Raw genomic sequence first — 23,771 nt, forward strand, 5'->3', positions numbered from 1 at the left:
GCCTCAGCAGCGACACGGCCGCAGCCGGACCGCCCCGCCTTGCTGGAAGGCGGTAGGAGGCCGCAGGCAGACACTGGTTCACCCCTTCCCCTGTGCTGCAGCACGGCCTGTACCCGGGGCTGCCCAGAAACAAGGAGGGGGGAGCCTTGCCCAGGCCAGGCAGCGCCCCCCGACCTCCATTTCGCGGCGCGGGCGCAAGTCCGAGGACCGGTGGAAGATGGCTCCCTGCTGCCGCCTCCCCGCTACCGCCTCCCCGCGGCGGAGCGGCACCCGTCCACCCCCGCCACGCCGCTTCCCGCCGGCCCAGGGCGGCGGCAGCGGCGGCGGGGCCGGGCGCGGTGCCTCCCCCCGCCGCGGCTGTGGGTCGGTGGGCGGGCGCGGGGCGGCGCCACAGGCAGAGCCTGCCGCTCGGCCGCCGTCCGCCCGGGGCTGTGGAGGTTGAGGAGCCGGCGCCCGCGGCGGCCTCGCCATGAGCGCGGCGATGAGGCAGAGGTTTGACCGGTTCCTGCACGAGAAGAACTGCATGACCGCCGTGCTCGAGCGGATCGAGAGCAAGACCGGCGTCAACCGCACGTACATAGCCACCGGTGAGCGCCAGCTGCCACCCCCCCGTCCCCACCCGCGTCCCCTCAGGCGCTCGAGGGGGGCCGGGGGGCGCCTCGCACGGCGGGGCTGGAGGGCGGGGTCGGAACGGCCCATGGCGGCGGCGGCGGCTCCGGGCGCAGCGGCCGCGCCCTTCCCGCTCCTCCTCGTCCTCCGCGGGCGGCGATACCTCCCCCTGCAGCGCCGCGGGGTGAGGGGCCGCCCGCGCTAACGGCTCTCTGCTCTCTCCCCGCGCAGCCATCGTCGGGGCGGTGGCCGTGTACCTGGTGGTGGGCTACGGCGCGTCCCTGCTCTGCAACATCATCGGCTTCGGCTACCCCGCCTACGTCTCGTGAGTGTCGCGACTTCTCCCCCTCTCACCACGATGATTGCATGTGTTAGCCGCGGAGGCGGGAACACGGTTGCAAAATCACAGCCCTGTGCCGGTGCACGGTCTGTCACGGTGGCATGGCAGGACCACACTCCAAAATGTCGTTTTTCCCGCCCACCCCTTTCCCTTAGCATGTATAGGCGCAGCGTGCTAAGCGGAGAATGAGGTTTCTTCCACCTGGCAAGTGCTACGTAACAAATTAGAGATGGGAGATGCTGGGTAATTTCCACACTTGGAAAACCAGTTCCTGTAGAGAGTTATATTTTGGCTGTGGGTTCCCAGCTTCGTCATCTTAAGTGAGAAGCTGGATTGATGCATCTTACCTGCTGCTGCTAACAGGAGGGAGAATCGCTGTTGTAACAGTATTTGCTAAAACCCACACGGATATTTTTAGCTGAGGACACTCCCAGATATGCAGGAAGGCACTGGTGCAGTGCCAGCATATATTTGATACGAAGCACTAGCTAATGTAACGGGCCAGAGACAGAGATGCATTAAGGACAGCTCTTTACTCCAAAACCACCTAGCTGATGAGAAGAGGGAAAGGAAGACACTGGAGCTCCTCTTAGATGTAAAATACTTAAAAATACTAAGTTTTTCAAATGAATGCCTCCTTAGATGTTTTGGTTTTGACAATATCAGGTGTCTTTCATGGGCATTATATTGCTACTAGACCAAAATTGAGTTCCTGTTAGTTAAGGCCACAGTGGAGTATGTTCCAAGTGACTTTAGAAATGTACTAAATAAACATTCTGTGTAGCCTAATACATCCATAAAATTGAAGTCCTTCCCAGCTACACTGCTATATCATTGAAACACAGTGCTTGCTTTTTATGTAACTCTGTTTAAATACAGTCAGCAACTTATAAAAATACGTTCTCCGTAATTAGTCCCTGGGCAATACAAAATAGGATCCTTTTGCTTTTTTCAAAGATGTGGGAGATTGACTTAGTTTTAGACTCTCTTGAAACATCTTACGGTTGTGATGCTTAAAACTAAGCAACACTTTCCTAACTGCTGTTTTTGATGAGCACTGATTTAGGAGATTATAGGCCAAGAACTCTGGAGAACTTTAGGGGTTTTTTTCTATAAGGCAATGTTTAGTGAAAAGATCAGTTAAAAGATATTTTTTCATTAAAATCTGAAAATGGAAATATCAGCCAACAAAGCTTCAAAACCTTAAAATAGTTGCGTAGGAGCTATGGTTATGTAATATTTTGTGTCTGACAAGTCACTATTAAACTTACATAATTAGTTTCTAAAATCATATTTAAATTTTAAAATCTCTTTTAAAACTGGTTTGGGATTATATTTTACATCTGCTGTTATGCAACTATGGTGAATAAATTGATAATAAAAGCTTTTAGAACTGCGGAGGCAAGAGTAGCAAGTCATGAATAATGGGTTTTTCTCTTCCAATTTTTTTTATTCCAAATCTAGAAAATTACTTTTTTTAAATCTTTGTGTAGAGTGTCTACCGTTTTTCATGTTTTAAGGTGGTTTTAAAAGTATCTTAATGTGAAAAGTTACCTCCAGGATGTTAGTACCGTGGAGTGTTCTGGTTTTGTTTGGTTTTGGATTTTGGTTTTTTTTTCAGCAATGGGTGCATACGTCATTGTCCTTGGCTACAAATTTTACTTAAAAAAACATGATGAATAACATGGACATGAATACAATGCCAGTTCTGTTTTTTCCAATTCATGCTCAGTTAATGCTTTCCCTTTAGCTCTCTCTAATGCTGAAACATTTTTAGGACAAAATTATAGTCTTGGGTGAAAATCTAATTTAAAACGCATGTGATGTGCTGTGTGCCCAGTGTCTTTCAGTGGCAGCCTGCAGACAGCTTCCAGCTCATAAAGCAGCCTGCTGACAGCACAGGTGGGCTTGATCCCTTCCCCTTTCCTGCCTTCCCAAGTACAGAGCTGGTACGTAGCATTTTCCCACATGCGTTGCTCTGCCTGCAAGCCTGCAGAGCCAGCAATGTGGGTGCAGAGTAGACATGGGTGGACATGCACTAGTGCATGCGTTTTCACGGTCCCATTCAGTTTCCCCTTTTTTGGGAATGCGGTGTGTGAACTCAGGATGGGCCATATTGCCCTTGCTAGCCCGTACAGTGTTATGGGATCAGTCTGACAGCAATACACTGGGACATCTGTGCTATGTCCTGAGATGGCTTTCAGTCAAACGGGCTGCCTGACAGTGAAAAAGAGCAAGAATGCTCTTTGGTGATTACTCTTCTTCCACCATAAGGGTTTCTTCTTTTCTTGGTGCTAGCAAGCCACTCTCCATATCTACCTTAGGATCTTTATCCTAATGCAGGGCTAAGCTGCGAGAAGATAAAGCTGAATTACTGGAGTGATTCCTGCTTTCATTTTTGCTGCTCTGGATCCTTGTACTGCAGTCAGGGTGCTGCTAAGTGCTGTCCCCCATGCTCATAAAGCACAAAGACCCAAAGCATAAAGAACACTAGTCAGGGCGGTTTGTTTATTCCTCTCTTCTATTTGGTCTGTCCCCCTTGAAAAGACAGCTGAAGAGCCTGCTATATGAACTAACAGTAGTGAGATTTGCTTCCTAGCATTGGGCAGAAAACACTTTTTGGCTGTTTTCATCAGCTGCAAACACCCTGAAATGGCTTTTGCTGTAAAAGCGGTGGCTTCTGGAAGAGGTCAGGAGCTGTGAACAGAATGTATTGTACAGGGTGTGTTAGTCTGATGTTTGTGCAGGTGTTTCAACAATGGATCTAAGCCCGAAAGGTCTCAGAAAGGTACTAAAAGAGAAAAAGCCGATTACTTTTCCCCAGTTAACTTACTTTCTTCTGTTGCGAAGCAGATTGGTGTATCATTTCTGCATTGCCAGTGACTGAATTGTTTAAAGTGAAAAACAGTGAAGTACTGGGTCAGGCTTCTGCTCAGCAGAAAAGACAGTCATGAAGGAGTGGGACAGACAGATGTCTGTGTTCTGCAAGGTAGATCGCCTCCTGTCCTTACAGTTGTTTAAAATGGCAAACGGGCTACCAGGTGAGTGACCCATTAGGCATGTTCCAAATCTGTTTTAGTAGGATTTTAGTTAGAGGTTACCTTGGTAACTGTAGTTACAGTTCATCTCTGCTTGCCTGGAAGAAAATACATTGGAAAAAAACCAAACCCAGAGAAGGATGCTCAGCTCAGATTTCGGTCTGCTCACACATGAAACCAAGACAGTTTTACGGATGTGCAGGTATCTGCCTGTCAGGCCTTGTATAATTCTGTAGCTTATTTTCCTTCATTTACATCGTTATCTGTATTCATTGTCAGTGTGTGCTGTGCAGCAGGTGCGAATTTCAGTGAAGTGCTGGAGGCTGTAGCTGCTAGGTTAGACCTAGCAGGTGGGGTGTGCCTGGCCATCAGCATGAAGCGGTACAGCTGCAGCTGCGCTGCTGCCTGCTTTCACATCACTGCGGTGCTGGCCTCAGCCAAGGCTGAAAGCCAACATGAGGGGAGGGGGCAGCTCCCTAGTTAATGCTTGTTACAGTTTCAGGCAGGCACAGCCCTTTTCCTTCTTCTCCCCCCTTGTTCATGTTCATCTTCAGTTTTTCTTTGTGTAAGTCTTTAGTGGTTTTATACATGGACGAGTTTCTTCTGTAGCAATACAAAATCTTCCTGAAAATCCAAGTCTTCTATGCCCTGTCACTGGCAAGGACTTACCTGAGGCTCTTAACGTAGGCAAAATTAAGCAGTAGTTTTCTAAGTAAACGTTATCTGGCTGTTTGCCAGTAAGTCAGACAATCTGGATTAAAGTTTGTCATAAAACCCTAGTCTTATTCCCTAAAATTCTGTTAAGTGCTATGTGATGAAATAGAATAATTAATTTTAAGTTGAAATCTAATATTAGTTTGCAGTAAACCAGCATTGAAAAGTTTACCACAAATGTAAGAAGCAACTTTTTATACTTCTAGCAAGCTTTAACTGCACAAGGCAATACTCAGACTAGTAGATGGAAGAAGTGAGTGTTGGCAGTATATAAATAACATTGCCAGTATTTTCACTGCTGCTGTAAACTTTCCAGAGCTAGCCTGTTTAAATGTAGCTCCACCCATAGCCAGTGGTGGTGAACTGCCTCAAAAAAATTAGAGAGAGAGTGCAAGCAGGAAGGGAGCCTTTGATGACTAAGAAATCGTGCAAAGGATTGGAAATTTCAGAGGTGCTATCACGTTTGGTTTAAAAATTGCAAAGGTGGAAATAGCTTTGGGCAGTAAAATGTCTGAACTTAACTACTGGTGTCTTCAAGGGAGAAAAGCAATACAGTACAATCATGCCCCTCTCTGCTTTGGCTGATTTTATGCTGTTACTTCAGTTTAGCTGTTTTTACTATGTAAGTGCTGCTCATGGCATTTTACAAACAGGAAACAATCTAGATTGATTGTAGAGAAGTATAAACATGCAATTCAAGTCTTCATTTGAATATTGTCATGGGTCTTGAGCCTGTCTCCTAGTTCCTTTGCCTCTTCTGTACCTCTAAAACAGGAACCCTGCTTTGGTCACAGTTCTTTAGAGAATGTAAAACTGTTCCTGTATTTGTTGAGAGCTAGGGCAGCAAATTTGCTTTCTCTTAACAAGTTTTGAGGAGAATGCTTACTTTTTTCCTTCATGGAAGGCGCTGCATGATATGCTAATGTTCACAAGTCATGCTCTGCTGCTGGTTTATTTATAAAAGTCATTTGAGAGACCTGGTGTATCTAGCCAGATTCACAATGCTCAGTACAAATATAAGCAGAAAGCTTCCAAATTTGTCTGCACTAAATGCTGTTTCCTCTCCCAGCTGATATTCTTTACGTGGGCCTTCAAACACTAAAAAGTGTATTTTGACTTTGTTATATATGTTCTGCCAAAGCAGTTCCTCCAAACATAATTGCCTTTTGTTTTTTAGGTTTTAGAGTGCCATGTTTAAAATAAAAGCTGTCTTTTCCGTTGGTTGGAGAAATGATGTGCTTTCCTTTCTAGAGATGGCAAGTGGTTAGATGCAAGAAAGAGTCTAGTACTATGATAACTGCAGGAAAATTTGAACTTACTGTCCATGTCTTAAATTTAGGTTAGAAAGAAAAAGGTCTTTGTTATGCAAATGGGTCCACAATCAGAATTAAACTCATGGGAAGATTTCCAGTTTATAATTCATGTAGATACTATTTTTAGGGACTGCGGATATGTTTGAGGCATAAATGAAGGCATTTTACCAGACCTTCTTGGTCAAGATGCACTGCAGTACTGCACCTGGCATGCAGTCCTCCCTCTTGCTGTGCTGACCGCTAGTGACTTGGTTGATGTAGGCCTACAGATGTTGAAGGAATAGACTTACCTCAGTGGGGTTTGCTGGAATATATTTTTAAACTACCCTTCCTCCTGGTGAGTCACAATGCTTCTAACGTTTAATGTGTAGCATGGCCAATACTAAATGCTGAAAAAGTGAGCTGGAGTCAAAAAGATTAAAAAAATTTGATTATTGTTAGTTGCTTTTCTTGTTTTCCTGTTTATTTTGTTGTGGTGATGTACTCTAGTTACATTTTAAAAGTCTTTCTTCACAGCTGTGAGACTGACACAGGAGAGCTGGCAAGATCTTGCTATCCCAAAAAGAAGGATGCCTACTTGTCAACTATGTATCCAATGAGCAAGATAACACAATTTTTAGATGAGGATAATGAGGCTGTCTTCGGCTGTTAGGAATAGAAATGCAAACTTTCATGTGAGGGTCTGTGCACTTAAATGTTTTTTAAAAAGAAAAATAACAAAATTTTGTTGCTACACAGCTTAGCAACTAGTGCTGTACTCATAAAGGAGATTCTTCAGGTCTCTGCAGACCAGCCTCAACCCAGAAGTTAGTCCTCAGCCTAAAACTTGAATCCCTTTCCCACTCCTTGATGAGTCACTTTTTAAATTAGATTCAATAATTAAAACTGTAGGATTTTTGTTTCTAGTTTAAAAACTCCTTACACAGTGATTACCTTGAAACAGCAACATTTTACCAACTAATACAAGTCTGAAAATGTTGCACCATGATGTCATGCTTTACTGTACCTTTGTATAAATTAAGGCCGTACTACAATTCTTCTGCCAATATTGCAGTAAACAGAACTGAAAAACCTTAGTAGATCTGTAACAAAATTACACTTGAAATATAGCCTCCACAGTGCAGCATAGGTTGATGGGAAAATGTAACTTTTATTCTTTCTGTATTGTTGTAAGTGCGTAGCAGGGGCCCACTTCTTCTCCGTTTGGTCACAACAGTACTTTCTGATCTCTGTGCCTGCACCCTAAACAGTAACAGCTGTGGAGAGGCAACCAAAGCATGTGGAACGTTTTTTTTCTCTCAAACAAAATCAGCCGTCACAAGTAGAGAAGCATTGTGTTGTGGATCCTTAGCAAGTGGCTTCCTCTGGTGGGATCTGGCATCTCTGCACTACACAGGTAAAAAAAGTACAGCCAACAGTGAAGCTGGCAAAGCTTAGCCTGAGACTGCATACGCAGGTGAGCGATGCTGAAGGCCGCAGTGACTCTCCTTGTCTGTGTTAAGGGTAGAAGTGGAGGAAATCCCCCTTCTAGAGAGAGTGTGTGGACAGCTTCCCCGGGAGTGGAGAGCTGAAGCCTGCCAGAGCTCCTGCTGCACAGCACTACCTGCATCACCTGGCCTGTGTGTGTCCTGGTTTCAGCTGGGATAGAGTTAACTGTCTTCCTAGTAGCTGGTACAGTGCTATGTTTTGAGCTCAGTATGCAAAGAATGTTAATAACACTGATGTTTTCAGTTGTTGCTCAGTAGTGTTTAGACTAAAGTCAAGGATTTTTCAGCTTCTCATGCCCAGCCAGTGAGAAAGCTGGAGGGGCACAAGAAGTTGGCACAGGACACAGCCAGGGCAGCTGACCCAAACTGGCCAACGGTGTTTTCCATACCATGGGACGTCCCATCCAGTATAGGAATGGGGAAGTGGGGGCGGGGAATCGCCACTCGGGGGACTGGCTGGGTGTCGGTCGGCAGGTGGTGAGCAATTGCACTGCGCATCATTTGTACATTCCAATCCTTTCATTATTACTGTTGTCATTTTATTAGTGTTATCATTATCATTATTAGTTTCTTCTTTTCTGTTCTATTAAACCGTTCTTATCTCAACCCACGGGTTTTGCTTCTTTTCCCGATTTTCTCCCCCATCCCACTGGGTGGGGGGGGAGTGAGTGAGCAGCTGTGTGGTGTTTAGTTGCTGGCTGGGGTTAAACCACGACAGTGTGGCAGAACAAGCAGTAACCAAATGGTTTGGCAGGCTGGACTGAGGCACTGACGCATGTTAATCCCAGTAAATAAAGGCTGCATGTGTGTGGGTGGGTGTTTGGGGGAAGCTGGTTTTGACCTGAGTCAGAACTGGGGAACTGACTCATCATGTGGCCCTACAAATACTTATTCTGGAAGAGAGCGGGCCAAGAATGAGCAGAGGGTAGTGAAATGAGAGGATTGCTGCTTTTTTGCAGGAATCTAGCTTTGTGTGGAGTTAACATGTAGTCTGTAGGACTCGCTTCACTGGTGGGCAAAATGGCACGTGCTCCTTTTGTTGCCTCAGTCTGCATTTCCTTTGAAGGAATGAAGGTAGAACCCTTTATACGACTGTCATGTTGTTTGTTGTTGTCTTCTAATGGTATCTGTCCCTGCATGGACAGTGCGCTCCCCTTGCTATCCTTCATGAATTTGTCTGCTGCCATCTTCTGGATACAAAAAATTTTGAGAGAGGAGATGGTAGACTTACACTGTAGCAGTTGTGTAAGTGCATTTGGCAGGAAGATGTTTTCAGTATCTGCAAATGCACGACTCTGCCATTGAAGTCAGTAAGGAGGAAGAAAGATGGAAGACAGAAGGCTTTTAACCGATGGATGAAAATGTAGAAGACAAAATGATAAAGCAAATGCAAATACGTAGGTGCTAGTTTCACTGAAATGATGCGAGATGTCATGGAGGCAGCCTGCCAAGATGAGTCTGAAGTGAGGATGACAGGGAGGCACCAAACTGAGGAAGTCTGTGGTGCAGTGGAGTGCTGATCCCACAGAGATGTCTGGGTAGCTAGCTAGAAGTAAGTTTTGACTCACCACAACTAGCTGTAAAGAGTTGAGGCAGACCCGTAAGTATAAGCTCTAGAAGTATAGGTCATTTCAGGGTTTTTTTTAAGTTAAACAGGAAAAAAAGTTATGCTTGGCTAAGAGGGTCACAAATACGCCGACCTACTCATTTAGTATAGCACTGATTAGAAAACTGAAGGAAGGATGCACAAAATGGTCCAGTCTTCCCTAATTACAACATAAGCACTGGGCTTAACAGAGACTTATCTTTTGTCTTAAACTTGTAATTTTATTTATACAAGAGTCATCAGGTACACCTTGTAAGTTGCATGGATCTGAGTGATCATTTCATGTGAGACTACAGGAATAAAATTTGGCATTTCTTTCTCTATTTCTGGTTCCCACATCTGGACTCAAAAAAACCCACCCCAAACTCATAACTTCTGTACCTATAATATGCTTATTCTGTGAGTACAGCATGTGTGAATTAACTCTTAACAACGATTTGTTATGCCACTGCTAATTCAGGAGTGTGTAAGTAGCAAAGGATGGAGATAACTTTTGCCCTTTTGTTTAACAAGGACGTGTTAGACTGGATTTCCACTGGCAGTCTCAGCTGAGGGACATATTTCCCATTCAGAAGCAGAATATTTATAAAATACTTGCCTTTCCTTGATTTCAGTTAAAACTTTCATTCACTGACAGCTGTGCTATATCCTCCTTTTTCCTTCCTTGCCTCCCAGTAAATGGGATTGGGACTGGAGTCGCTGCTAACAGATGCAGTTTCTGCCCTTCCTTCGGAGCTGACGTGGCTGGCACCTTAGTGGGTGTGGTAGGGTTCTGCCACCTGAGCTTGTCCCGTGGTGCCTACCTAGTTCAGACCATTATAGAAGGAGGGGAAATGTGTTGTTTTCCTACAGTGTGCAAGAAAATACCACACGTGGATGTAATGCTGCATGTCAGCTGGTTAAATCAGATGGGTTTTTGACTACTTGTAGTACTGCTGCTTGTGACTGTCTGACATGAAAGTGTCTTCTTCATGTATTCCCTTCAAGATATCACCTTAAGGAACTACAGCAGCAGATGGTGAACGTTCAAAGGGAGCACACCCATGGCACGGCATTTAAAAGCTCTCAAAGGCCATCCGTTTTTACAGGAGAGAAGATAATAGAGCATGCTTCACTAACACAGTGATACGCCATCTGCCCTTTGCCACAAAATTGGGGATTCTAGGCTTTTTTTATGAAAACTGATTGTCATGATTACTGAGATGACTTTAATAATGTTAAAAAAAATTAAACAATTCTTCCTTAAATCCATGGATGGCTTCAGACGGTGAAAACAGCAAGACTGTTAGCAGTTTCACTGCAAAGTGTTCTCACAAATACCAGGCTAGCATGCTTACTGTGGTGAAATAAGTCTTCCCCTGTATGCTTCTAATGGAGAAGTTGTCAGCAGAACCAGAGAAGCTCACACAATGAACCTCTACAGGAAGTTTTCCTTAACACTGAAAACTTTGCAATTAGTTCTTTTCTCTCTTCTGTTTATCCACCACTCTAACTTCCCTACTAGTCACTTGTATTTTTTCTTTCCCTCCAGAAGTACAGTTTCACACCTTAAAAATAGACCGGTAGCCCTTTCCCTTACCTCCTGTGTTGTTTGGGAATTTTTTTTGAAGGGCCTTCTCACACACCCGTGTTAGAATACCTGAGAAGTCGGGACATAGAAAAAATGTGGTTTATCATGGGAGGTTGGCACTGCCTTTGAGCAGACTGCCTGGATGACTGTTTCCTAATACTGTGTTGTTAGGAGCAGCAGTAGGCAGACCTGCTGCTGTCCACCTGTGGAAAACCGGTTCTTCCAGTTGTGCTGATGCAGTACTTCGATAACAGTGCCTTATTGTGCATGATGGGGTATGGCAAGGGCTGTTGCTCTTCCCATTGCAGGACCCTGCTGGCCAGCCATAAACTCTAATGGAAACCGCATAAATTAAGCATCAGATCTTTGTATTGCATTTCAAAGTAATTCAGTCCAGTAGCTATGCCAATTCTCTGTGTCTGTGGTGGGTTTGCTAGTGCTTTTGCTAAAACATATGGCATGTCACATAATGGATTTTTTTTTCCTTTTTTTCTTTTTTTTTTTTTTTCTTAATTTACAGAACTAGGAGGTGACAGAGTCCAAAGGGTTTCTCAATTCACAAACCAGGAAATGTACTTGCAGCTAGCTATCTATCTGTTTTCTATTTTGTAAACCTCCCTAACTCTCAATACTTTTTTATGGACCAAAAGAAAACTTTGCACCTTTGATATATCCCACAGATGCTGCTTCAGCAACAATATAGCTGATATTAAAGGAATAAGCTATAAAAGAATTAAAACTAAATTCATTAAACTGAGTCTATGGATTTTAATCCTACGGCATGAGTGAAGAGGATGAAGAGGACGAATGCTTTATAATATTCAAGCTTCATATTACCAGGCTTACAGTTGCTGGCATTTCCTTCTAAAGCTTCTTACAGTGCTAATCTGGAATTTAGCAAGTCCAGAGTTTCCACTTTACTACTTTTACTGAAGGAAGCACATGTGAGTCTTTCCTTCAACTTCCTGCTTTTAGAACTGTGTAAATTTAAACTGCATTCTCCTGGCAGTTGGAGAACAAAAACCCGGTTAGTCATTATGCAGGAAGCCCAACACTTTACTAGAGGTTGCTCCACTCTGTTCTTAATACCTTAGTCTACATCAGGATTTGTAAATGGAATGGATCTACAGAGCAGAACAATTGGTGATGCAGATGCGTAGTCCTCACTGTATGGGGCAGGGCGTACTGGATCTCCTCTGCTTCTGTAGAACAACTGCTTGTTAGTAGTTAGAGCAAATCTTATGGTTTACCTTTTCAAAGAGGAATCTAGTGCATGTACATTATGAGTAAAGATATTTGAGATTCACTCTAAATCCTGAACTAGATTTAAAAATTTTACCTAGATGCTGTTTACACTGGGAAGTGCTGGTCTGTTATCCCAGTAAGAAGGGCATTCAGATCCTTTAAAGCTTCATTTGAAATGCTATTTATTAGAGCTAACACTATAAAGAAACAGAGAATGGTATAGACAATCTTACATCCCTGTAGATGCTGGGAACCCCAAGTTGTGCAGCACTGAAAGGGCCTGCGATCCACACACAGCACACTAGGCAGACCTCATCTGTAGACAAGGTTACCCCATTTTGATAATTTAAGCTATTGTAGGATTTTTCTTTCAAGACAACTCTATTCATCATTCCTACTGTCAGAGAGGGAGGATGTTCACTGTTAGATGCAGGCAAGGCCAGGCAGGTGGTGTAATAACTGGAACCCGGTGGGAGCTGCCTGTGGGATCCTCTGTTTCAGTGAGCATGCTGAGTTTATCCCGTGACAAGGGAATCTGTGCAGCACAGCACAGTCCAGCCCTGAAATCCAGGCTGTATGTGTAGCACAGGCCTGGGCTCACTCAGGTTAACTGTTATGTGGATCACTAATGCTTCAATGTACAATAGTCTTCTGGTCAGGATTACCACAATGCATCCAGAACTGGAACTGGCCAAAGATTATCCCCTTTCTTCCCTGTCCCATGGTCTGTCTCATGAACAAGGTCAGGATGCTCACAATTATTTTTGTTCCTTTTTTGTAATCACGGAGCTAGAAATAGCTTGAGTACCTTTTCTTTCTGAAGTCTGACATGTAGGGAAAAGCTTTGCTCTTCAACAATCTCGGACACATTGTCCGTATGATAGATACTATCATAGTAATAGTATGATTTACTATCATTAATAGTATGATTTACAGAGTAATTAAATTACAAGGATTCACATGTAACGACAAATCTGAGTCATAAAAACTTCACCTTTATAGAGGAGACTGATGCTACTGATCTGCTCACTTGTTTTGTTTCCCTTGCAGAATCAAGGCCATTGAAAGTCCCAACAAAGATGATGACACACAGTGGCTGACTTACTGGGTTGTGTATGGTGTTTTCAGCATAGTGGAATTCTTCTCTGATATCTTTCTGTCCTGGTTCCCTTTCTACTACATGCTAAAGGTATGTTAGGTCATGTGACCCCTCTTCTAAAATGAGACCTTTGATATAACTGATTGAATGTCTTCAAGAACGGATGGATGACAACAGATTCCCTCGGAATCATTCCTGGGTCACACCTTATTTTTAGATGCTGGTTACATGTAATTTACCACTATGAAAGTGATCTGTTTATGGCTGATGGTTTGGGGAGGCAAGAGGGGAAGTTGGGATGGGTGGCAGGGAAAGCTGTACTGTGGAAAGACAGTTCTTTGTCTTGGTGTTTAGGTGAATTTGGGCAAAATGACAGCACATGGTAAACTCTACAGAGTGGCTGTAATTTTGCTTTAAGCGCATTAGTGAAAGTGGAGAGTAAAATTACAAAGACAGCAAAAGGAAGTATTAACGTCCATGCTATTGGGAGCAAAGAAGAAACTTGCAACGTAAGAATAGTTTGAATCATACAGACTTCATTTTTAATTAAGCCCACTTTCGTGAAAGGAAATGGCAGGTATCAGAGGAGCGTGTTGCTAATGTGCATTTGTTAGTGTGGTTTGACTACCAACAATGATTTGCTTAAAATTTTCCAAGCTTTGTTTGTCAACTAAGGTGTAAGTGTATTGTCAATCAACTTTAATATGTTAAATTTTTCCAGGAGATAGCAAATTACCATGTATGCTGTTGGGTAGAAGACATTCTAGCTTGTTGGAGAGTCAGTTGTTTAGTTTAAAGAACTGTTAACTATTTGCTGTTTTCAATGGCCTGTTCTATTCCTTCTCTTTTGCTTTGCTAGCCTGGTTTAGCCCCACCAAAGTTCTTGAAAGGATTTGCTTGCTAGCTATTGTGGTGTAGTCATTTAAAACTTTGACAGTAAGGTCTGATGTTGCCAAATGCTTTTTCCAGGAAATGCCGTATTTTAAAGACAAAAATTGACTTCGATAGCTCGGTTACACTTCTGCATTGTTCCTTTTGAATCTTTAACAGGCATCAACTGTACAACCATTTGGACATTTATATCCCTAGCTCCCTTAAGAAAAAGCTTATATTTAAGCAAGCAACTTAATATTTAAGCTACTGCTTCAAACTAAAAATATTCTGGCCTGTCGCACAAAGTTCTTTCTCTCTCGCCCCCCTTTATTTTTTTCCCCTAATGAAAAATGAAGATATGTTTTCCATTTCAAGCTTAATGGTTTTGCAAAGTTTTTAAGAAGAATCTGCTAATTTTTGAAGTTTAGCATGGGTAACATATATGTGAAAGTTTCACTGTTTTAAGATATTAACACCAAGCCAAATAGTGATCAAAGTGCAGGTTGATCTGATCTGAATAAGATCCAGAAGGATTGCTTATGGCACTGGAAGAATCTGTTCTTAACCACTTACGCAGTTACTTCACATCCCCAACTTCACCTTACAGTTTAGCAGGATTGACTTTACCCATTGTCTGCAGTAATGTATACTCACAGTTCTGAATTCATACAGTGTGTTTTCAGAGCTTCTTTTCTATCTTCTTGGTGGTAAAAGATGCAGCAGTGATTTCTTCATGCCAGCACAGCACTTTTTCTGAAGAGCATGCAGTTGAAATTCAGGTTGACCTAGCAAATAAAGACCAACCACAGTTGGCTCTGACAATACTGTATCAGAAGTGCCACATTTACATGTAGTGGTGACATCAACAGAAAGGTACTTTTCTCAATTCAGCAAAAGCAAACACAAGGAAGCAATTATGGTCAATGCACAGCTTTCTACGATAGCTGCTGAAGGCACACAGAATTCAAGTATTTACTGTCAGTAGTGGGTAGTAGGAGAGGTTTACTTTTGTGGTACAAAGGCAGACAGAAAGTGTTGGCTGAGAATCAGAAAGTATTGCTGACTGGGTGGAAGGATGGAAGTTACTCCATGTGGGGAAAAGGAGGAAGCAGGCAGCTTCCAACTTTCAGTCCCTCCACAAATAAAACCTCTTGTAATGTAGTTTGTGATGTCTCCATGTCTCTTTTGTGATGTTACAAAATAGAAGCCCAGATATGTCATTCATGCGAATTTCAAGCTTGCTTTTGTTCTCCAAATATGCTAAATTTGCATATTCACATTGATTTGATACAGCTCGTAGCTTCCACTCCAAACTGAGTTTTAGCTGCTCAATATTTCTGTATACTTTGATGTGCAGGGTTGAGACGTTGATCATAGCTGTTCCCATATTCCCCTAAGTCCAGAGCCTAGGCTCTGTCAGCTCAGAGCTTTCAGCACACTGGGAGTTCATATAGGTGGGAGAAAGGCATGTTCAAGAACTTCTTTGAATATGTTATGATATTTGCATATATTTTTGTTCTCCAGTTGAAAACTGTTTTGAGATTTCTTGGGTTTTGTGGGTTTTTTTGTAATGCCTACTTTTTATTTATCTGCTTTTTTGATCTGAAGCACAGGACATGCATGCAACTCATGATTTCATGTGTATGTGATCTGTTTCTCAATACTTCTGTTAATTATTTAAAGATTTCTTTGGCATTCAGGTATTAAAATACTGTAGCCAGTGAAAGTAGCAGAGGTTATCATCCTAGGAGTATTCTTGGTAGTGGGAGGGAGAGGAGACTCCTGACTCTATTAACAGTTCTGTCTTGAAATAATAGAATACTATTTCTGAACAGAATTCCTAGCAGGCACGTCACACTGGGTGCATTATGCAAACTGCTGCTATGAGGCACTTAGCCAAATGAAGCAGGAGGAGTTGTCATTGTGAGTGTAGCAACATGCCAAATGGGGCAGTCTGACTCTGCTTCAAGACAGAGATCCCCTCCTCTCACCCATGCACTCCATGCAATTAATTATTGATTTCGACTAAAGAGTACTTCACTGCCATTAAAATTAACACCTTGCTTTAATGAATGCAGTTGTCTATTAGGAGTGTGTTCATATTTGTGGTCATATGAGGCGTGTCTTGGGTTTTGATAGTATTCTGTCTGTAGAAGCTTGGAACTGGCCATGGGCACGCTTGCTGTGTTTCTCAGCTGCAGTCATTTCCTCTGCTGTAGTGGCAAACCCAGCCATATTCGGTCTCGTGCTGCCAGGGCAAGAACAGCTCCTAGCACCAGCTCCAAGTGGGTTAGACGCAGCTCAGGTGTCTACCTAAGGAAGTCACTCGATTGCATGAATCCCATTCCCTCCTCTGGCTGGTCTGGAGGGTCACAAAGAATATAGTGGGTTGGTTTTTTTTTTTTTGTCCCCAGTTAACAATTTTATCACTCTGAGCTTTCTGGACCTTTCTACAAACTGCTTTATTTTTAATAGTCTATGTTAGTTCAGTTTCATGAGAGACAAGGGAAAAATAAACTAAGTTAGCAGTCTGACATTCTTAAGCTTTGGAAAGCCAGATTTGCAACTTTGGTATGTGTCCGCTAGAAAATGTATATAAACATCTGTTTCAGTACACTTGAAAAGTAATAGGTATTTGAGAACAAATCTATAACTGTAAAAGATTTGATTTTTTTGCTTGACTAGACTGGGACAAAGCTGTAAAATCAAAATTACTAATTTTGTTCTTAGGCAAGAAAAGGGAAATTTCAATTTCTTTTAGTTTCAGAGGAAGTTGGACTTAACAAGTGAGGGATTTCCTGAAACGAAGGAGAAATAAGTAACAACTTTGTATATTGGGACAGGTAAAATAATTATCAGTAATTGGCCAGGTATTCTTTAACAGGAAATAAAATCAATATACTTCTCAGCTTTTAATGAAAGGTAACAATATAAGATAGTACCATTTATTCTTTCTGTTACATTAAGTTCCAAATAATAGAAGCTTTTGAAAATTGATATTCCATCACTTTTTGCCTTTATTTTCTCTGACCATGCTTAATGATACTGCATCAGTTGCCACTTACTGGTGCCAGATTTTATTGCATGTTGAATTATTTCTTTTAATTCATTGAAATGTTCCTCGTAGGCATTCTCACTGGTGGACACTTTACTTTGAAAAACCTTTCTTTGTCTTCTGGGCAAACAGTCCTTTAAGTCATTCTGTTCTGACACCATGATCAAATAGTTTAAAGGAGAAAGCTTAAAGCTTACCTAAAAGGATGGTAAATTGGTTTGGCGAAATCTTCTGTAGAAGGCAGTTGTTATCCCCAGGAATCAGTGATCCTTTTCAAAGAGACAGCCTGTAAAGACACCTCTCCAGCTCCGAATATATCATAACTCATTTTGTCTAGGGCAAGGGGAATGACAAGTGGCCTTAAAGAAACAAGGAGTAGCAATCTCCTCCAAAACCAGTAGGTGTTTTCTTCAACTGATGTGTGTCAGGGGAATCAATTTTACTGTGGTGTGCACTGCAGTGAAGACAAAGCAAAAATTTTACAGGTATGAAGAGCAGAACATACAGAACATTCAATCTCAATATCCCTTATCTGATGAAGAATAGAGGGGGGAGATATTCTCAAATACTTGGAAGGCTTGCCTGAAGAAGACTATGTGGTTTTCATAATTGAAAAGGGGTTTTGTTCTCTTTTTTTTTTCTGTTAAACTCTGAGCCATTCTTTTAAAATAACCTCTCTTGACGTCAATCACCTTGTAACGGTCAAATTGTTATTTAGGAGTTTCTCATGTAATACCAAAACAAATACCTGGATGTAGTTCTGCCTGTGCATTTTTATAGTGGGAAATCAAAAGTATGAGGGGAAGGAGAGGAGACAGAAATGTCTGGCTAGGTACAGTGGAATTCTGAAAGGATACTCTGATGGAACTAGTTTCTAGGAAATGCTTTTGTGCTATGCGCTGTACTGGAAACCTCGTAAATAAATATGACTGCTTATATTTTTTAAATTACTTAAGCTAGCACATGCATTGAAACATCTCTTTGGCTGCTGTAGACACTGCGTGAAAACTGGAAAACTTCTGAAATCTAAGCTATTTAAATAAGTGCTACTGTATTTAAATGCAGACTTTTAAGTTGCATATGGTTTTATAGTAGTTTAAATTCTTAGTTTGATTTTTGCTGCCTAACTTAGCTGAATTTTGTGGAGGGGTTATTTTTTCAGGAGGAAGAGTTGAGTGTTTGTTGTTGTGTTTTCTCCCTCTCCCTCTCCTCCCCAAAATGTGTGGAAATCCTCAAACATTTAATCATGTCTAACATCAAAACAAAGCACATTTTGGCTAAGGCTGAGGTGGTTTTGTTGTGTTTTAAGAAAAGGTGGTCTGTCAAAAGCTGTTCTGTCTTTATTTTCTGGAGAGACTTTTGACATGGAATAATATTGTACTATTTGTGTCTGGAAAGAACTGTACAATTGCTGAGAAAATTTGCTGAATTTTGTTGCAGTTTTATCCTCTAAAATCTTTTTATATATACTTTCAGAGCTCAAGCAAATTTAGTTAGGCACTTCCTTTCCTTTAGATGTTTTGATCTTGTTTTGCATAGCTATCTTAGTATTGTGTATGACAGTGGAACTGAAGCCAAATAAAGGTGCTTCAGTAGTAAAGACAGATACTTGTAATGCATGTAATAGCTGTCTTTCCAATCCCCTTTGCAAGACGCAGAAATGTTACCCCACACACTGTGGTGCTTGGTTTTTTTTACCAGAGAGCAGATTGTGCTATAAAAGCTATACCTAAACTGTGCAATCCAAAAGCATTACCCTTATCTGTACACTATGTGTAGCTTGGATATACCTTTCCTCTTTGTCACTTCAGCTCTGGGATGCACACAATCCCATTCTTTCCCTCGCTGCATTTGCAAAGCAGGGAAGCAGAGAGGATAGGGATATGTTTTGGCTGGATTTAAGTGATTTAGGGACTTAGACCTTCAGTCCGGCTTGTGCCACATAGTTTAGAAGTGGCCAGAGGGACTAATGTTTTGTCTAATCAGGTTTTATACTTATGCCTTTAAAAGAAAAAAAAACAGTACATGGGCCCCTCACTACAGGAAAGACATTGAGTTGCTGGAATGTGTCCAGAGAAGGACAACCAAGTTGGTGAGGGGCCTGGAGCACAAGTCTTATGAGGAGCAGCTGAGGGAGCTGGGGCTGTTTTATCTGGAGAAGAGGATGCTGAGGGGAGGAGACCTTATCGCTCTCTATAACTACCTGAAGAGGGGCTGTAGTGAGGTGGGTGCTGGTCTCTTCTGTCAGGTGGCCGGTGATAGGACGAGAGGAAATGGCCTCAAGTTGCAGCAAGGGAGATTTAGGTTGGATATTAGGAAAAATTTCTTTACTGAGAGGGTTGTCAGACATTGGAATAGGCTGCCCAGGGAAGTGGTTGAGTCACCATCCCTGGAGGTATTCAAAAAGCGAGTAGATGGGGTACTCCAGAACATGGTTTAGTGGGCATGGATGATGGTTGGACTCGATGATCTTGAAGGTCTTTTCCAACTGAAATGATTCTATGATTCTATGCAGTCTTGATACACCTGTTAGCAGATTAGCTTTCCTGCTAAAGCCCTTCTCCTTTATCCTGTCAGTGTCCATGAAATTATTCCAATATAAAGATTCTCTGTATGTAACTATATTGATATGCATACTTACTGGACTGTGACCATACAAAATGTAGGGGGTGATGTACTGTTTTAAATATGCTGAAGTCTAGCAGAGTTAGGAAGGCATGCTACATCTTGTCTCCTGCTCATTTCTTCTACTTAGGCAGATGTTCTTGTTCCTTGTAGTGTGGCTTCCTGTTGTGGTGCATGGCTCCAAGTCCTTCTAATGGGGCAGAGTTTCTCTATCATCGAATTATCCGGCCTTTCTTCCTGAAGCACGAAGCTCAGCTCGACAGTGTTGTTAAAGACCTGAAAGACAAGGCTGCAGAGACTGCAGATACCATCACTAAAGAAGGTGAGGAAAAGACCGTTCAGTAGTCCCATCAAGTAGGAGGAATTTTGCTGGGCAACTCCAATAATACAGTTAATATTCATCATTTGCGGGGAAAAAAATTGTAAGAAGACTATGTAAATTATAATGGAGAAGTTAAATTTGGATGAAGATGCCAGGAAAAGAGGATTGCAGTGGATCTTACTCTCTAGGAGTACAGTTATGTGAGAATGAGTATAAGCTATGAGTGGAAGAAATGGCTAATTAGTTTGTGTGTCTTCCCACCATACATATCACTATGAACATTCTCTGTAGAGGCAGGTCCACACATCCTCACAAGATGCCTTCCATAAATAGTTACTGTTTCGGTGTATTCTTGTATCTCCTAAAATACCATCTCAAATACCTGGTAGTATAGAAGGGCTGCCAGTTGTGTAGTAAAGCAAATCCTTTAACTCTAATAAACAGCAACATGTGAAATGAAGTTTTCCCATCTAAAAGTGTTTGTATTTTTCCTTCTCTGGAGAACAAAGGATTCTGAGCCCACTCTTAAAGAAATTACTTTAGGTTTTTCTTTGGTTAGAATGAATGTTATAACAGCCTGTAGATTGCTTGATTTTTGCTTTTATTTCCTTGCGTTCTATCATGGACCCTCATACTCCAGAATATCTGATGATAGTTTTATGAATAAGAGAAAGAAATGTATTAAGTAGCTGAAATGAAGGTTTATTTAAATTTTATTTGAAAGGAAATTTATCTGTAAGATATTTCAAAGCACCTTAAGTCTCCCTTCCCCCATACAACGTATGCAGTCTCATTTCCTCTTACCAGCTTAAGCAGTTTTCCTGTCAGTATTTAACTGATCTGCCTTTCTCAACTATGCTTGGAGATTTTGCTGCATGACCCTTCCTGAATCGTTATTGTTAAACAGGTATCTTAGTAATGTTCTTCCATGTTGCACATGGGATTTTTCTGTTCTTGTTCCATCGCTTATTCTTTCTTTTTCCTATTTTTACATATAAAGATTTCCACATACATGTATTTTTTAAGAAATCATGCACACAAACGCGTGTACACACACACATATTAGCATTATTCCAGCCCTATTTCATCAGCTTGGTAGTACATTTCTTGCTGTAAACCTGTATGTCCTAAACTGTGAGCAGCTCTGTTTTATTGATATAATAGCTGTAAGTCAGTCTGTGCTGTTTATTGTGCTGCTCCTTGCTTATGGTTTATTTTTTAAAATCTTTATATGATCAGTTTTATGACTATGTGTGTATGTGTATACAAAAGCTATGATCTTCTGTTGTGATGCTTCTTTCGTGACAAAAATTATTTTTTTATGCAGCTCAAGAACACTGAATAAGCCACTTAGTCTGTAGGCCTCTAAGATTAAACTTGCTTTTATTTTCCTGCAGCCAAGAAAGCAACAGTGAACTTACTGGGTGAAGAAAAGAAGAGCACTTAAACTGTTAACTGGATAAAGTTTCCCTACCACCTCTTTATGAAGCTTGATGTTACTGGGAACTGTGGTATAATTTTAATAATACTGCCTTGGAAACATTTTGATATATTAAAGGAATGTGTTTTAAGTTTGCTTACTACTTTGCTGTGTCTGATGATAGAAAATAAGCATTTTTATTTAAAAGCAATGCAGTGGGCAGCATCTGAAGCTTAATGAAAATATTTTATTCATCTTCATGCAGAAGAAATCTTTCAGTAATCTCTTTCTGCAGTAACTTAAATAAAAAGTATATATCCCACAGCCTCTGCACTTTAGTTGTCTCTTTGTGTATGTAATTACTCTTAACATTTTGACTGTGGTTCATCTGGTGACATGAAGCTATTGTATAAGGAAAGTACTAGTTTGACGTATCTTCTTGAATATACAGGGAATTACTGTGAAAGATGGCATAACAAACAGATGTATTCCCCACCAATGAAGTTGTAAATGACAAAACTACATGTTCTGGGCAGCTGATGAGAGAGATTATTCACTGTTGCATGTTTTGTTGTAACACAATATTTGGTACTGTGTGTATATTCTTAAATGGATAGATACTAAATATAGGAAAGAGTAACTTCATTCAAGTGATCAAGCTAGCTGGAAATGGATGCATTAAATTGCACAAGATACTAGCACAAGATGACTAAAGTACAGCTCCTTGCCTCCTCTTGCTAAATAAAGTTGTCATCTAAAATTGTTAATAGAGTGCCTTTTAAGATCACACTCAAAAGCACAAACCACCTTTCGCTAAGGTGCGATACCATTACAAACACTTTTTCCTAAAGTCCTGTTGAAATATTAACTGCCTTGGGTGTCAGTCCCAGAACTACATCATTAACGGAATGGACTACACCCTCTGTGAACTTTTTCTGGTGATAAAAATGTGCAATCTCTTCTGATAGTACTAAGAAGAACTTTGCATGAGCCCTGAAACTTCCTGAATAGAGATGCTGTTGTCATACATAATATATTCCTGACCAGTCAGTAAGAATGCAAACAAAGTTGTTAAGAGAATAAAGGCTTTTTTGCAATCAGTGGAAAGGATTATTTTTTTTTTAATCTGAATCTGTATTTACTCTTTCACATTCTTTTCAGTATTTTCAACAAATTAAGCATGAATTACTGAAATCTCCCTGTTCTCGTCTCCATGCTGACATTTCTTTAAAGCCTACAGTAATGCTATAATAGTTCTTAACTCACAGAAGGTAAGCTTAAGCTTTTGATATGATAAAAAGTGATTTCTGATCCACAATCTTAAGATTCAAAAGATTTAATCTTAAAATAGACTTTTGAAGACTTTTGGCTTTCTGCAACAAGCTGGTATATAAACATTCACTGTAAATTTTGCAAGAACTGCAAAAGAATGAAGCACACAGTGCAACTCAGCAGGTCAGTTTTAAATGAGAGATACGTATTGTAAGAAGAGATGTAAAAGTGTCTTAAGAGAAAGCATTTTAAGCTTTAAGCTGGAAAACACAGCCCTTATGGCTTTCAACTTGGATAGGGAAGTATGAGACCCAGTGTGCATCATTTTCTGTAGGACAGCATGCAGTTTGTCATTTGAAGGAAAAAAATGTAAAATACCACAGCTAATCATTCCATGACAACTTTCTGTTATGAGTGGATGTGCTGAAGAGAATAAAGTTTACAGCAAAGCTGTAGATGTAAGCAAGTTAAAAGTTTGAAGTGACTTGCCATTCAAGTGGTTTAATTTATATCTTCCTCTGTCTTAAACCCACTGAACTTTTTTGTAACAGCCATACTAAATCCTAGTGCTGTGTTTTAAACACTACATACTGTGTATATAGCAGTCATGTGGCCAGTGTAATTTAGTTTCACCTCTTGAAATAATAAGATAGTTAATAGTCTATTTGATTTAGGTACAAAGTACTACATTAACTTACTTCTCTAAAAGCTGCTGATAAATCTTAGACTTTCCAAGCCTAACGAGGGCTGTAGTAGACAGAACTTATTTTTCATTTCTCATACTACTCAACAGTTCTTCCACTGTTACAATGGGGATAAAACATTTCTAGGTTAAGTGTGAAAACATTCGCTTACATCTCTCTTAGAACTGAACAGTTAGGCTTTTAGTCAACTTCCTGTCTTTACAACTTGGTATTTCTTGACCAGCAGCTAAATTCATTGCTCCTTTGTCAGATTTCTACTTGAAGTAGAACTACCGTTTGTTGTTAACAGAACTTGATCTTCTTGTTTGCCTTGATGCAAGTAGAAATGACTGAATTTCTGCAGCAAGTTACCCTTTCCTGCAAGTAACTCCACTGGGCTGGCCCCACAGATCAGTGCTCTTCTCAAAGTCTTCTTCACAACATGTATATGCAAATGTTGGTACACACATCTACTCCATGTCTGTGCTGAAGTTGTAATG

The 23,771-nt window shown here is 41.2% G+C and overlaps 1 protein-coding gene across 1 annotated transcript; it reads left to right on the forward strand.

The window, feature by feature from the left end:
• The first annotated feature begins 361 nt into the window (after window positions 1-361).
• On the forward strand, window positions 362-22,083 carry REEP5 (receptor accessory protein 5). The gene is made up of 5 exons (XM_052776520.1): window positions 362-587; window positions 841-934; window positions 12,973-13,111; window positions 19,728-19,896; window positions 21,294-22,083. Exons 1-5 carry the CDS (start codon window positions 470-472, stop codon window positions 21,341-21,343), a joined length of 570 nt encoding a protein of 189 aa, XP_052632480.1. The 5' UTR covers window positions 362-469; the 3' UTR covers window positions 21,344-22,083.
• Window positions 22,084-23,771: the final 1,688 nt, after the last annotated feature.

The sequence above is a fragment of the Harpia harpyja genome, chromosome Z, assembly GCF_026419915.1.
Source record: "Harpia harpyja isolate bHarHar1 chromosome Z, bHarHar1 primary haplotype, whole genome shotgun sequence".
Classification (NCBI taxonomy): Eukaryota; Metazoa; Chordata; class Aves; order Accipitriformes; family Accipitridae; genus Harpia; species Harpia harpyja.